The following is a 15,023-nucleotide window of genomic DNA, read 5'->3' as shown; positions in this document are numbered from 1 at the left end:
TAAAGAATCTACACCTGAAATCTTTGTTGTACTATATGGTAACTAACTTAGATGTAAATTTTAAAATTAAATAATTAACTAAAAAAAAGTGATGTTAAAAAATAAATAAAATAGCCAAGATATGGAAGCAACCTAAATGTTTATTGACATATGTGTATACACACACACACACACACACACACACACACACACACACACACATACAGTGGAATGTGATGCAGCCACAAAAAGGATGAGATCTTGCCATTTGCAACAACATGGATGGACCTGGAGGATATTAAACTAAGCGAAATAAGTCAGACTGAGAAAAAGAAATACCATATGATTTCACTCATATGTAGAATCTAAAAAACAAAGCAAATGAATAAACAGAACAAACTGAAGGTTGCCAGAGGGAAGGCGGGTGGAAGGAATGGCCAAAATGGGTGAAGAGGAGTGGGAGATACAGGCTTTCAGTTATGAAATGAATCAGTCCTGGGAATGAAAGGTATAGCGGCACATGGCTGGCTTGATCACTGGAGCATGCAATTCTTGATCTTGAGGTTGTAAGTTCAAGTCTCAATCGCAAGTAGAGATTACTTAAAAATAAAATCTTTAAAAAAATTAAAAAAAATAAAAGGGTACAGTATAGGGAATACATATCGTCAATGATATTGTAATAGCATTGTATGGTGACAGATGGCAGCTACACTTGTGGTGAGCACAGCATAATGTATAAAGATGTTGAATCACTATGTTGTACGCCTAGAAATAATGTAACATTGTCAGCTATACTCAAAAAAATTTTTTTAAGTTTATTTACTTATTAGAGAAAGAGAGAAAAAGAGGAGAGAGAATCCCAAGCAGGCTCTGTCATATGATATGTCATATGTCATATGAATAATGCTACTATGTTGTTAGTGCAGAGCCCGAGGCATGGCTTGAACCCGCGAACTGCAAGATCACGACCTGAGCTGAAACCATGAGTCAGACACTTAACTGACTGAGCCACCCGGGTGCCTCTCAAAAAAATGTTTAATATAAATATATAGTAAATAAATAAAACTTTTAAAAAGAAAAACCCATTGAGAACATCTGGAAAACGTTTCCTAAGTTAAAAAAACACACACACACAAAAGAAAATATGGTCCCTTCTTTTAGGTGTTTTCAAAGCTGAAAATGATCCTTGGGGATGAAATCTGAAGAACACAGAACAGAAAGATGGGATGATGCTGGATCCTTGGTGATGTCATTCAGCCACTGAATTGGAATCCATAGGCTACTTATTCTACCTCCAAACATCTGAGATATCATATTTCTGTGTTGTTAAATTTCTGGTAATTATAAATAAAGACATTCTAACTTTATACAAATTCCAGAATGTAGACGACTTGGTGCTCAACTGGCTCTCTTAATCCAGAAATTCCAAGTTTACATTTCCAGTGACTGAGGATGACCAAAATAAAAGACATGAATGGAATCAGTTGGTCTTGAAGTTCTGAACGGAACTCTGGTACAAAGTTATTTTGGAGTCAGAACCAACAGAGCTCTAATATTCCTTGGGTCTGAAAATTGCAGCAACTGGTGAGACAGAAGGTTGGTACTTTTTAAGGCACTCAGATATTTTTGAGGGCTTGAACTTTGGAATTTGATATCTTTAGGTTGTTATGGGTAGAAGTTGGAACTGGCAGAGACTTTTGGGTACTCTTTTTTTAAAAGTGGTAATTTACATGTCACAAATTCATCATTTTAAGGATATAATTCTGTAGTTTTTAATATATTACTACTGCTATTTAATTATAGAATATTTTTCATCCATCTATTAATAGACATTTATGTTGTTGCTATTTTTTAGCTATTATGAATAATGCTACTATGAACATTCCTGTACAAGTTTTGGTGTGGACATATATGTTTTCATTTCTCTTGGATATATATCTAGGAGTACAAGTGCTGAGTCATATGGGATAATTCTATGTTCAACATTTTGATGAACTACCAGACTATTTTCAAAAGCAACTGCAGCATTATACAGTCCTACCAGCTATGTATGAGGTTTCTAATTTCTCCATATGTTGTCAACACTTATTATTGTCTTTTTTTAAATTATAATCATCCCAATAGGTATGTAGTGGTTTTGATTGTAATTTAGCTAATTACTAATGATGGTGAGCATCTTTTCATGTGTTATGGGCTATTTGCATATATTCTTTGGAGAAATGTTTTTCCAAATCTTTGGTCCATTTTTAAATTGAGTCATTCATCTTTTGTCTTTTTGTTGAATTTAAGAGTTCTTTATATATTCTAGATACTAGATTCTTATTACATAGGGTATGCTTTGCAATTATTTTTCCCATTCTCTGATTCATTTTGATTTTTTAGAGTTTATTTGTTTGTTTTGAGAGAGAGAAAGAGCACATGTGTGCATAGGAGGGACAAAGAGAGGGGAGAGAGAGAATCCCAAGCAGACTCCACACTATCAGAGCAGAGCCAGTGTGGGGTGAGATGATGACCTGAGCTGAAATTAGGAGTCAGGTACTTAATCTACTGAGCCACCCAGGCACCCCTTGAATTGATATTTGTATATGGTGTGATGTAGGGATCTAATTTCATTCTTTTGTATGTAGATATCCAGTTGTCTCATTACCATGTGCTGAAAAGACTATTCTTTCTTTCATTGAATTATTGTGGCACCTTTGCCAAAAGATTAATTAACAATAGATGTGAGGGCTTATTTCTAGACTCAGTTCTAATTCATTGATCAACTGCAGTTGACCTTTGAACAACACTGGGGGTAAGGGCACTGACCCCCGACACAACTGAAAATCCACCTACAACTTTTTACTCCTCAAAGCTTAACTAATAGCCTACTATTGACCTGAAGCCTTATCAATAACATAAATAATTGATCAATACTTACTTTGTAGGTTGTATATATTATATACTATATTCTTACAATAAAGTAAGCTAGAGAAAAGAAAATGTTATTAAGAAAATCATAAGGAGAAAATACATTTATAAGGGCACCTGGGTAGCTAAGTTGGTTAAGCATCCGACTCTTGGTTTTGGCTCAGGTCATGATCTCACTGTTCATGAATTCGAGCCCCACATTGGTCTCTGTGCTGGCAGCATGGAGCCTGCTTGGGATTCTCTCTCTCTGCCCCTCCCCTGCTAGCTTGCTGTCTCTCAAAAATCAATAAATAAACGTTAAGAAAAAGAAGAAAATACATTTATAGTACTATAAAATCTCTACATTATAAGTAGACTCATACAGTTCAAACCCATGCTGTTCAAGGGTCAACTGTAGCATGCTTGACCACAATTTGTGTTTTTATAAAGCAAATTAACTAATAATTATTAAATGAGAGACTGATCTCAGCCTAGCATGGAATTTGTCATCCTCAAATTTTCATACTTGATTTTTCTAGTGAAAGGAGGCCACAGCAGAGGTAATAGAATTGTAACCTTTATTAGGGTGGGAAAAGGCCTTCAGCTCAGCTGCGACACAAGCAAGAAATCTTTCAACTCTTAAAAAAAATAAAAAATGAGCACTAGTACCCAGGATGCCTCCTCAGAAAGGTACTCTCTCACACTGTAGCAGGTTTCACTTCTCTCTGTGCATGCCTTAAAGCAACCCCACTGGCAAGGAGCTCTACTTCATCTACATTATTTCAGTACCCATCAGTTTGAACTTCTACTCTTAACATTTTTTAAAAAATATATCCCTGAAGCAGCTTCTGCTACAAGCGCCTGCTAGGGTCGTTTAAGTTTCTCCTCAGGTGCCAATTACTGGCGTGTGATTTTTTTTGTGTTCTGGTTCCAAAGTAGCATGGATTTTAAGTGGTGCACCATAACCCTGTTTTTCCCATAAGCCCTATTATTTCTAGTGCAAAATATTGCAAGACATAAGGTTTTTCATGAATGTACATAACATGTTACAACATAAATGCCTGTATTTTTACATTTTAACCAAGGATTTTTGAGATACTGGATTCACTTAAAGTAGAATCTTCAGCTACAGTGGCAGGACAATGAGATGGAGATGTGTAGATAAATAGGAGTTTTGCTGTCCTTCAAATCTTCATTTTAAAGACATTCTCCTACTTAAAGGATGGGCTAATCCAATCTGGGCCTCTGAAATTTTTCTTTATTAATAATAGTAATAGCTAATGATCCTCAGTCCATCCCATTTCCCAGTCCATTGATGTTGTTGCTGCTACTCAGTCCTCCACTGTGTGCTCCTTCATCCTTCTACTACAAATCCATTAGGCCAGTTAGCTATGGTTTAGCCAGCCCCAGACTCCCCCCCCACTGCCCCCAGTCACAAGTGGGTTTTCACAGCCTACTAGGTAAAATGTGTCCTCTTAGTCCATGCTTCCCAAACTTAGGCATTTTTCAGAATCACCTGGAGGGCTTGTTCAACCACCAGTTCTTAGATGCCACCTCTGGAGATTCTGATACACTATACATGAGGTCTGAGTGAGGATTGGCATTTCTAACAAGGTCCCAGGTGATCCTGAGGCCCCGCCTCCAGAGACCATATTTTGAATGGCATTGCTATAAATGGCCCTGTCATCAGCAGTGTTAATTATCTTAACCAGTTCCTTCCCTGTCAAACCTTTTTCCCTGGCCATTGCATTGACACAGCCATTCACAACCAGGGGCAGTTTTGATCCCCAAGAGATATTTGACAATGTCAGGGAACACTTTTTGTTGCCATAACTGGGAGGGTATGCTACTGGTGTCTAGTAGGTAGACACCAGAGATGCTGCTAAACATCTTACAATGCTCAAGGTAGCTTCTTACCACAAAGAATTATATGGCCCAAAATGTCAGTAGTGCCCAGGTTAAGATACTTGGCAGGGATGTGCTATTGCTTTGTTTGCCCATAGCATGCAATCCTTCTGATTGCATCTATGTCAAGTTGATAGCCTATTAAGCAAAGATAGAGATAAAAGAACAGTTGCATTTCCCACCCCAAATTTTTTTACATTTCATTGAAAATACAACATCTAAACTTTCAAAGTGTAAAGTGCTTTGAAAAATCACCTATAAACGTGATAACTTGTCTTCAGAGTTCTAATTTCTCCTTCTTAGGTCTCATGGCAGAATGGAAGACTTTACTGAAGCCAAATCTTTGGATATTGGGCCCATCTATTTCTTTGATCAGGTAATAATATACCTTAGTCTCATCAAATTGTAGTTTGCATTTCTAAAAATAATTAGCTTTGGACCAGTATTTTTCTCTGCTTTTTAATCAGAAAGTTTTCTTTCATTTTAGATGAAACCAAAAAGGAAAATATGGGAAAAAAGAGAACATGAAGGCCATTTCCCCCATTTGAGATACACCTCAAGAGCTATTTATAGGTAAAATATTTGGAATTACTCTTCAATTGCTGGGATCACTTTACATTTTCAAAGAGTTATAGGTGCTCAGGACCAGTGCTTCCTGTTCCCCATCCCTTAAGAAACTATATCAAGGAATTTCCTATTTCAAAGCTGACCATGAAGCCAATCAGAGAACTTTATTTTAGCTAGATCAGTGATTAATTGAAGCATAATTGGTCATATCTGACCAGTCACTCTGTTTGCCGCTTTCCACACAAACCCAGCCTCAGTTTTGCTTTACAGGGTTTGTACTAGATGTACCCTTTGGTTTCTGCATTGCTTACTTTCTGTTCCTTTTTCTTTTTTACGTTTATTTATTTTGAGAGAGAGCAGGGGAGGGGCAGACAGAGAGGGAGAGAGAAAATCCCTATCATGCTCCTTACTGGTAGCACAGAGCTTCCACATCGGCTCACAATGAGATCGTGACCTAAGCTGGTATCAGGAGTCAGATGCTTAACCAACTGAGCCACCCAAGGACCCTTCTTCCTGTTCCTTTTCATATTTTACTTAAATATTACCTTTTTGATGAGACTTTTCTTGATTATCCTATTTCAAATTTCTACCCTGGCCTCACTTTGGCATTCCCTATTCTTCTTCCTAACTTTCCTCATGCATTTATCACTTTGTATAACATTATAAATGTCATTCCTATTTCTTTGTTTGCTCTCCCTCCCCTTGTGAGAGTATCCGGTCTATAGGGAAGGATTTTTTTAAATCTACTTGATCACTTATCTATTCCCAGTCCTAAAAGCAATGCTTAACACACAGAATGGGCTTAATACAGATTTGTGTCCGCCCTTAAATATAAATGAGATGATGGAACTAGTCACTTCACAATGTTTTTTACCCGCTAATTACTACGTTTTTTAACTTGGAAATTAAAATACTCCAACTCATCTTAGAACATGTATCACAAGGTTGTATAAGGTTAAAAGCTGTCAGTTATACCAGTGAGTTCTTGAGCAGGGGCAACTTTGCCCCACAAGGGGCATTTGGCAATATCTGAAGACATTTGTGGTTGCCATAACTAAGGATGCAACACTAAACATCCTACAATGCACAGGACTGCCCTCCACAACAGAGAATTATCTGGTCCAAAATGTCAATAGGGCCAGGGTTGAGAAACCATAGTATACTCTCATGTGGTAGAGTTTGTTTGTTCGTTTGTTTGTTTGTTGTTTTGAGCCTGCTATAACTTTTCTCAAGACCACTGCAAGTTGCTGCTCTTTTCAGAAGTCTATTGTCTTTTTATTTCCAACTCTTTCTGTTTGAAAAACAATTCGACATAACTTGGTTATTTTACATTCACAGTAGTTGGCTTATAATTGGCACTCAGTAAATGAGTTCAGGTTGTCATAGGGGCAATAAGTAGGTCTGTTTATCATAAGGCTCCAGGGCTTTATTGGCTGCCCAGCTTTCTTATTTGATGCATGTCTTAAGCATTGCTTCTGTTCATTCCAATTAGAAACACCCTGTTTCTTCCACTGGCTATCCTACTGCTGCCACTGTACCAGGAGTAAAATCCACACTTTTTACCATGAGCTGCAAGTCCTTCTGTCATTTCCTCTCTGACTTCCTTGCATGCCACTGCCTGTCGCTTGCTCCCCAGACATTATGGCCTATCTATTCTTTTAACAACCAAGGCCACCTGCTTTTGGTTCTTTGCATCTGCTGTACACTCTCCTTTGAATGTTTTTCTGCCATATTGTTTTATGCTTGGCTCTTCCTCCTCATTATTCTAGTTTCATTGCAAATGCCACCTCAGAAAGGCCATCCCTGATCTCCCAATCCAAGGAAGCCAAACATACACCACCCCCGTCACTCTATTACAGTGTCTTGTTTTATTTTCCTTATTGCAGTTATCACTATCTGTAATTTTCATTGCCTTCCTTTCTCTCTCCCCTCCTCCTTCCTCCTTTCATTTTTCCTTCCTGTCTTCCCCATTAAGGTCCATGAGGTAGAGTTCCGTTCTCTTTGCCATGTTTCTCTAGCGCCTAGAACTGTGCTGATGAATATTTCTTGAATGAGTGAGTCATTTCTTCATATGTGCTGTTCCTAGAGAAATGGGGCTACTTTTAACACTGAGCCAGGTGCCAAGACCTTCATTGTTGATTATCTCCTTAAGGTTTTTAAGTTTGGTTTTGAAATGGGTAGTCCATTATTTGAGCTTCTGTCTGAAAAATAAACCAGACAGGTAACTATTATTTTTAAAATGCACATTCAATTTCTCAACAACCCTCTGAAGGAAGTAAAATTATTGACCTTATCTTACATATAATAAAACTGAGGCAATTAATAAATGGTAGGTGTTAATATTATTATTGAAATAAGTAGTTTTTATCATTTCATTTGATCAATAGGTAAATCTGACAATTATGAATGCATATTTACAGGATGTTAACAAAAAAAAAATACCTTAAAGTGAAGATAACACAGTATGGCTCATACAGTTTGTATTGGAGTTTAGTAAAATGATGTTTATGAAAGCAACTTTAAAGCTATAAAGAGATATAGAAATTTCATGAGTTATTATATTTAAAGTTTTCAAAAATGGGTCTTCCATCTTTTAAATATCAGTGAAAATATAACTAATGCTTGAAGATCAAAGATTTAAGATCTACATTTAGAATTCTTATGCAAATTAAAATACCTTTTCATCTTAAAAACATTCCCTTTTACTTTACTTAAATACTTAGTTAGGAAAGTACTGTTATTTTTCACATTATGTGAATGGAATTATTATTTAGAAGAGAAATACAAGTAACTCTTTAGTGCTGTTTACCATTTTAAAAAATTTTTTTAATTTTTAATGTTTTATTTGTTTTTGAGAGAGAGAGAGACAGAGACAGAGTGTGAGCAGGGGAGGAGCAGAGAGAGAGGGAGACACAGAATCTGAAGCAGACTCTAGGCTCCAGGCTCTGAGCCATCAGCACAGAGCCGAATTCAGGGCTCAAACTCACAATCCCTGAAATCATGACCTGAGCCACAGTCATTTAACCAACTGAGCCACCCAGGTGTCCCAGTGCTGTTTACCATTTAATAAAAACTTTATGCAAGTGAAATTCCATCGAGTGTTGATAATGTTTTACCACACTGACTTGGTGGAAGAAAACACTTTGAAATTGTAATGACTTGGTTAGCTGTCTTAGAAGTCTTTGAGCAACTGGTTTAGGGAACATTTCAAAGGACAGCTCGTTTAAAGTACTTTTGTTCATACCTCTGATAGTGTAGTGAAATCAGTTTTGGTTTCTTATGCAATAGATACTGATTGAATAAATGAGTAAAGATAGTAGCCAGATTATAGATTTTAAGCTCCTGAAAGGGAAGGACTGTGTCTTCTCTGTGTATTCTGTGTAACACAGTGTCCATGCAATGTATGCTTGATTGTCCTCCTAGATTTTATTATATCAACTATCAGAGGCTTGAAGATACCTTTGATGTTGCTCAGTAAAATATGTGCTTGGGATATAAATGTTCTATATCCAACTCATGGCTCCTATCTTTTTAAAAAAAATTTTTTAATGATTTTATTTATTTTGGAGACAGAGAGAGACAGAGCATGAGCAGGGGAGGGGCAGAGAGAGACGGAGACACAGAATCCAAAACAGGCTCCAGGCTCTGAGCTGTCAGCACAGAGCCTGATGCAAGGCTCAAACTCATGGACTGTGAGATCATGACCTGAGCCGAAGTCGGACGCTTAACCGACTGAGCCACCCAGGTGCCCCTCATGGCTCCCGTCTTAAAGAAGGATCACATCTGAGCAAAGCCACTAACCCACTAACATTGCTATCTGGACCTAAATCTATCTTTTTTCTCTTTATACTAATATTTGTTGAGCAAATATGTGCTAGAGAAACAGTAATGAACAAAACAAAGCCTCTGTTTCATGGCTTTCATTGGAGCAAAAGGAAACAAATTAAAGCCAAATAAACAAGTAAATATATAGAATATCAAATAGTGATATGTGCCTTAGAGAAAAAAACAGGTTCAAGGGGAAGAGGGTGATGCTATATTGTATAGGGTGTTCAAAATGGCTCCATTTCTATAGTAATATTTGAGCAGAAGATGGATGTAAGGGTGTATGGTACATAACAGTGAGAAGCATCCTTGGTCTATTTGAGGATAACAAGGGGGCCAGTGTGACTGAAGAAGAATGAATTGGAAGAGAGTAGTAGGAGATAAGATTATAAGAATAAGAGGAAAGGGAGAGGCATCTATGTGTCTCAGTTGGTTGAACATCCAACTTCAGCTCAGGTCATGATCTCAGAGTTCATGAGTTGAGTTCGAGCGAGCCCTGCATCAGGCTTGCTGCTGTCAGCACTGAGCCCACTTCAGATCCTCTGTCCCCTTCTCTCTCTACCCTTCCCCACTCACTCTCTCTCTCTCTCTCAAAAATAAATAAACATTAAAAAAAATAATAATAAGAGAGGTACGCCTGGATAGCTCAATCGGTTAAGCATTGGACTCTTGATTTCAGCTCAGGTCATGATCTCATGATTCATGGGTTCAGGCCCCTTGTCAGGCTCCATGCTGATAGCTGTGGAGCCTGCTTGGGATTCTCTGTCTCCCTCTTTTTCTGCCCTTTCCTTGCTCACTCCCTATCTCTCTCTCTCTCTCTCTCTCTCTCTCTCTCTGTCTCTCTCTCTCTCAAAATAAATAAATATCTATAAATAAATAAATAAATAAATAGCAAAAAAAAAAAAAAGAGGGGACAGAGAGGGTCAGATCATGAAAGACCTTGGGTGCCACTGTTATGCAGGCTTTTATACTGAGTGACATGGGAAGCCATTGCAGAATCTGAGTGTAGAGGGGTCACTGGACCTGATTAAATGACTAGGCTTGTGTGTTGAGATTCAATTTTAAGAACTGGGGGGAAAAGCAGAAGATTAGATAAGAGCCTATCTATAGTAATAATCTAGGCAAGGGATGATTATAGATCACCTAGTGTGATAGTTCTGAAAGAGGGGCAATAAGGTTGATTCTGGATATAGTTTAAGGTAGAGATGACTGGGTTTGTTATGGAACGGATATAGAATGTGAGAAAAAGATAGGATAAAGATATCCAAAGATAACACCAGAGCCTTTGACCTGAACAGCTAGAAGAATGGAGTTGCTATTTATTGAAGTAAGTAAAAACTAAGGGAAAAACAGGTTTGGTGGGAAAGACCAGGAGTTCATTTTTGGACATGTTGGATAAGTTGACCTTGAGATGCCTTTCAGAGATGTTATGTAGAAAGTGGGTATAAAAGTTTGGGGGTCAGGTGCGAGGTCAGATGTAGATATGTACATTTGTGAGTTGTCAGGGTCTAAATAGTTTTTAAAGCCTTTCAAATGGGTAAGCTTACAAAGGGAGTATAGGTAGAGAGAAGAAGGGAGGTGTGAGAGGGAGAAGTTAACTCAGAGATGAAGAGAAACCAGCAAAGGGTTGGAGAAGGAATATCCAGTGAGGGAGGAGAACCAAGAGAAAGTGATGTTCAAAAAACCAATGAAGAAAATGTTTCAAGAATGTTCAGTTATGTCAAATGCTGCATGGGAGTTGTATGAGTTGAAGACTGAATAGTGACTGTTTGGTTCAGTATGATCAAGGATTTTGGTGACTTTAAAAGAGGCTTCTCTGTGGAGAGGTGGGGACACATAGAGTGGGTTGAATAGAGAATGGGAGCAAGTATAAACAACTTTCAAAACTTTGCTTTTTCAAAGCAAAACAACTTTTACTGTATACCACTTCACACCCATTAGGATGTCTATTAAAACAAAAAACAGAAGGTAACAAGTATTGGCAAGGATGTAGAGAAATTGGATTGTGCATTGCTGGTGTAACTGTAAAATGATGCAGTGACTGTAGAAAATTATATGACATTTCCTCAAAAAATTAAACAGAGTTACCATGATCTAGCAATTACAATTCTAGAAGTGAAATCAGGGACTTGAACAGGTAGTATATACCCATGTTCATAGCAGTATTATTCATAATTGCCAAAAAGGTGGAAGCAACCCAAGTCCATTGACAGATGAGGGGATAAACAAAGCGTGGTATACACGTACAATGGAATGTTACTCCTTAAAAAGGAAATTCCGACACATGCTGCAACATGGCTGAACCTTGAAGACGTTATGCTAAATGAAATAAGACAGTAACAAATGAACAAATATTGTATGATTCCTCTTATATGAAGTTCATAGGGTAGTCAAAATTGTAGACACAGAAAGTAGAATGGTGGTTACCAGGCCTGGGGGTGGAGTGAGTGATATAGGGTATATAATGTCTCCTCTACCTTCTCAGGATCTCCTACCGGGATGGATATAAGACAGATCAGTAGGAGAAAAACATTTTTATCTAGTAATTTTTAAGTGTGGAACAAACACCCAATGGAACAGAGTTGAATGCTTTTATGCTAGGTCGGACAAAATAATAAACTGTGAAAATGTGAGAAGACAAAGGGGTAGGCTAGAGCAATTAATCCTTGAGAAATGACTCAGAAGGTAAGAGTTTAACAAAATTTGTTTGTACAGATTTTTCCTGACCTCAACTTAATCTTTGGTGGTAAGAATGTTTCTTCCTCCTGGTATAGGGAGGGTATGTTTCACCAGAGGGTTTTAGCTCCTGCTTTCAGGAAGAAAAAGGAAGGTCAGAATGCACTTCTTCCATTTGCTATTTTTCAAGTGCCTTTAACTCAATATAATCAATATGCTAAAATGGCATATTTTGGGGTGGTATGCTCTGAACCTCCACAGGAGGGATGGAGAGTTAGTGTTAATGGGTACAGAGTTTCATTGGTGAAGATGAAAAAGTTCTGGAGATGAATGATAGCAATGTTTGCACAATAATGTGGATATACTCAATGCTTTAGGACTGTACACTTAAAATTGGTTAAAATGGTAAATTTTATGTGAATTTTATCATAATAAAGAAAAGGAATTTTGCCATTAAGGGGGCAGATAAATGATTTGTAGTTGGCAGGAACTGTATCAGTTCCTAAAAGTGTGTGGAGAAAAACACTGAAGAAATTTGTAAAACTAGGCTGTTGGTAATGCCTTGTAAGAGAGAGTCAGCTGAAGTCTGACCTTCCTTTAGTCTCTACCCCCTAGATTCAAACCCTGTGCATTTTAAGGGCCCAGAGATGGGGTAATCAGCACCTGGGATATGGACTTATCAACCAAAAATGTCTGTGGGACTGGGAAGGGCGTGGGGGTGCCACTAATTTCTAGTTGTTTTGGAAGAATTCCTCTAGGAAGCAATAGACTTAAATGCCACTTGATCAGCAGTACATTCTCTCTCCTGGTAGTTTAGATACATGGTAGGCCAAATCTTAACCATAATCACTTTGGTAGTAGAGTTAAAACATTAAGAATTCAGACAGTCTTATCAAAGGTGAACAACTTTGGCCCAAGAGAGTGCCAAACACTCTCTCTCAGGATAGCAATGGCCATGGAATTGTATGTTCCCTTTTATATACATTCCATATTAATATAGATATTAGCGTGAAATACTAGTATACATACAGTGTAGCTCTACATCTTTAGAAGTCAATATGAGGGGCACCTGAGTGGCTGAGTTGGTTAGTGTTATATATATAAATTCATGGGGTGAGTCAAATAACACACATGTTTTAATTTACCAACAGGATCCCCCTCCATTTTATCCTTTTATTTTTTAAATTAATAGTAAATTTTGATGACTATAAACAGATGGTATTTTATGATCTTACTTCTGCTCAATTTTATCTTTCGATACTTCATTGTGAAGATTTTCTTCTGACTTGTCTTTCGTTTAACTAATTTTCTTTTCAGCTTTGTGTCTAATATGCTGTTAAACCCATCTACTGAGTTCTTAATTTGGCTTATGATATTTTTCAGCTTTATAATTTCTATCTGGTTCTTTTTCAAACATGCTCATGTGTATGTGTGTGTGTGTGTGTGTGTGTGTGTGTGTGTGTGTAGCTTTCAGTTCTTTGCAAACATTCTCAATTTCCTTGGTCATCGTAAGCAGAGTTATTTTAAACTATATATCTCCCTATGGTTCTATTTTATTAGTTGCTGTTTCTACTGGCTCTCATTCACGTTCTCTTGATTCCTTGTAAATCTTGTGTTTTAAAACACTTTGTGTCACATATTGTATTTGAAAACTATTTTTAAAAATAATTTGGGGGCGTCTGGGTGGCTCATTCAGTTAAGCCTCTGACTCTTGATTTTGGCTCAGGTCATGTTCTCACGGTTTGTGATTTCAAGCCCTGCATCAGGCTCTGCACTGACAGTGCTGAACCTGCTTGGGATTCTCCCTCCCTCTCTCTCTGCCCCTCCCCAGCTCTCTCTCTCTGTCTCTCTCTCTCAAAGTAAACTTCTAAAAACTTTAAAAAAACTTTTAAAAAAATTATTTGAGGGCTAGGATGAAGTCAACTTCTACTGGACGAGATTTACATTTGTTTCCATCAGGAGTTTGTGGATAGCAACACTTAGGGGTCACCTTAATTCAATGTCAGGAAATGAGATAATTTGAAGCTGTGTTATAATGTGCTGGTCTAGGTGTACTTCTGGAAAATCCTTACTCCTAGGCCACAGCCTTTCGAGTCTCAACCAATAACCTTGCCATGGAAGGCCCTAGATTCCAAATTTTGAACACTTAGCCCCCACAAAGCTATCAAAAGTCCTGACCAGTCTTTAAGCCTCTCAGATGCATCTTATAGAATTGGTAAATTTTCCTTCCATACCTCTAACCTTCCACAAAGGGGGAAAATATGGGGTTTTTCTCTTTGGATTTCAATCTTCTTCCAGATACTGATAGTAACTCCTCACTATCTTGTTAGCTCTCTGTAGCCTTTAAGAAAAAAAATTTTTTTTTGGTCCAGCTTTTCTAGTTGTCTCCAAGAAAGGGTTACTTTGAATTACCTAGATGCTATTACCAAAAGGAGTAGATCACTTGCAAGTTTTAAACATGGTATGCATAGTTGTTTTGTAAACTGTGGCTGAAAATTCCAATATATGAGATATCTAGACCTTTGCAGATCTGTTTCTGTTGCTGCTTTGGAATTTCAGTATAATGTAGTAACATCTGATGGGGTGTGTAGGACAGGCTAAGGGAACATACAACGTGTTTGTAGTCTAACCTAAGAAATTCAGGGAAGGCTCTTTGGAAGAAACGACCTCTGTCTTGTCTTATAATTAAGGTAATGAATAAGCAGTATACACACATACTGGTTTTTATCTTCTGTTCATAAATGTAATAAATATTGTAGAAAAGTTAGAAAAGTATAAAGTATAAAAGAAGGCAAAAAAAATGACTTCTACAATCCCATAATCAATTTACTTTTTTGGAGGATATTTGCTTAGTTTCTGTACTAGCAGATATATGGTGCATACATTTACATTTGAGATCATTCCACATATATAACCGTGTATAATCTTTATATAATATTACAATGTAAGCATTTTCCCAAATTATTAAGAGCAATTTTCCAAACAATTCTTCATGCTACCCATTGTATGAGCATGGCACTATTTACTTAGCTATATCCTTATGGGCCATTATTTTTTTTTTCAATTTTTTCTAATATCAACAAATAATGTTACAGTTAGCAATTTTATTCACAGATATTATACATCCTTTTTATTACATTTTAAGATGGATTTCCAGAAGTTGAATTACTGAGTTAAAGAAA

At 37.2% G+C, this 15,023-nt stretch overlaps 1 protein-coding gene across 3 annotated transcripts in view; it reads left to right on the top strand.

The window, feature by feature from the left end:
• Positions 1–15,023, top strand: part of LOC106973403 (uncharacterized protein C3orf20 homolog) — a 121,448-nt gene that overhangs the window by 8,615 nt on the left and 97,810 nt on the right. Inside the window, exons 2-5 of one of the 3 annotated variants that reach the window (XM_053226622.1) lie at positions 1,141–1,575; positions 1,835–2,103; positions 5,077–5,149; positions 5,261–5,346. In XM_053226622.1, coding sequence (XP_053082597.1) covers positions 1,955–2,103; positions 5,077–5,149; positions 5,261–5,346 — 308 coding nt within the window. In that variant the 5' untranslated portion in view covers positions 1,141–1,575; positions 1,835–1,954. The remainder of the gene's footprint in view (positions 1–1,140; positions 1,576–1,834; positions 2,104–5,076; positions 5,150–5,260; positions 5,347–15,023) is intronic. The other 2 variants (XM_053226623.1, XM_053226624.1) reach the window with 2 other exon arrangements.

This window comes from Acinonyx jubatus, chromosome B4 (genome assembly GCF_027475565.1).
Source record: "Acinonyx jubatus isolate Ajub_Pintada_27869175 chromosome B4, VMU_Ajub_asm_v1.0, whole genome shotgun sequence".
NCBI lineage: Eukaryota > Metazoa > Chordata > Mammalia > Carnivora > Felidae > Acinonyx > Acinonyx jubatus.
Note: the sequence above shows the minus strand (reverse complement) of the source record. Positions and strands in the feature narration are given on the sequence as shown.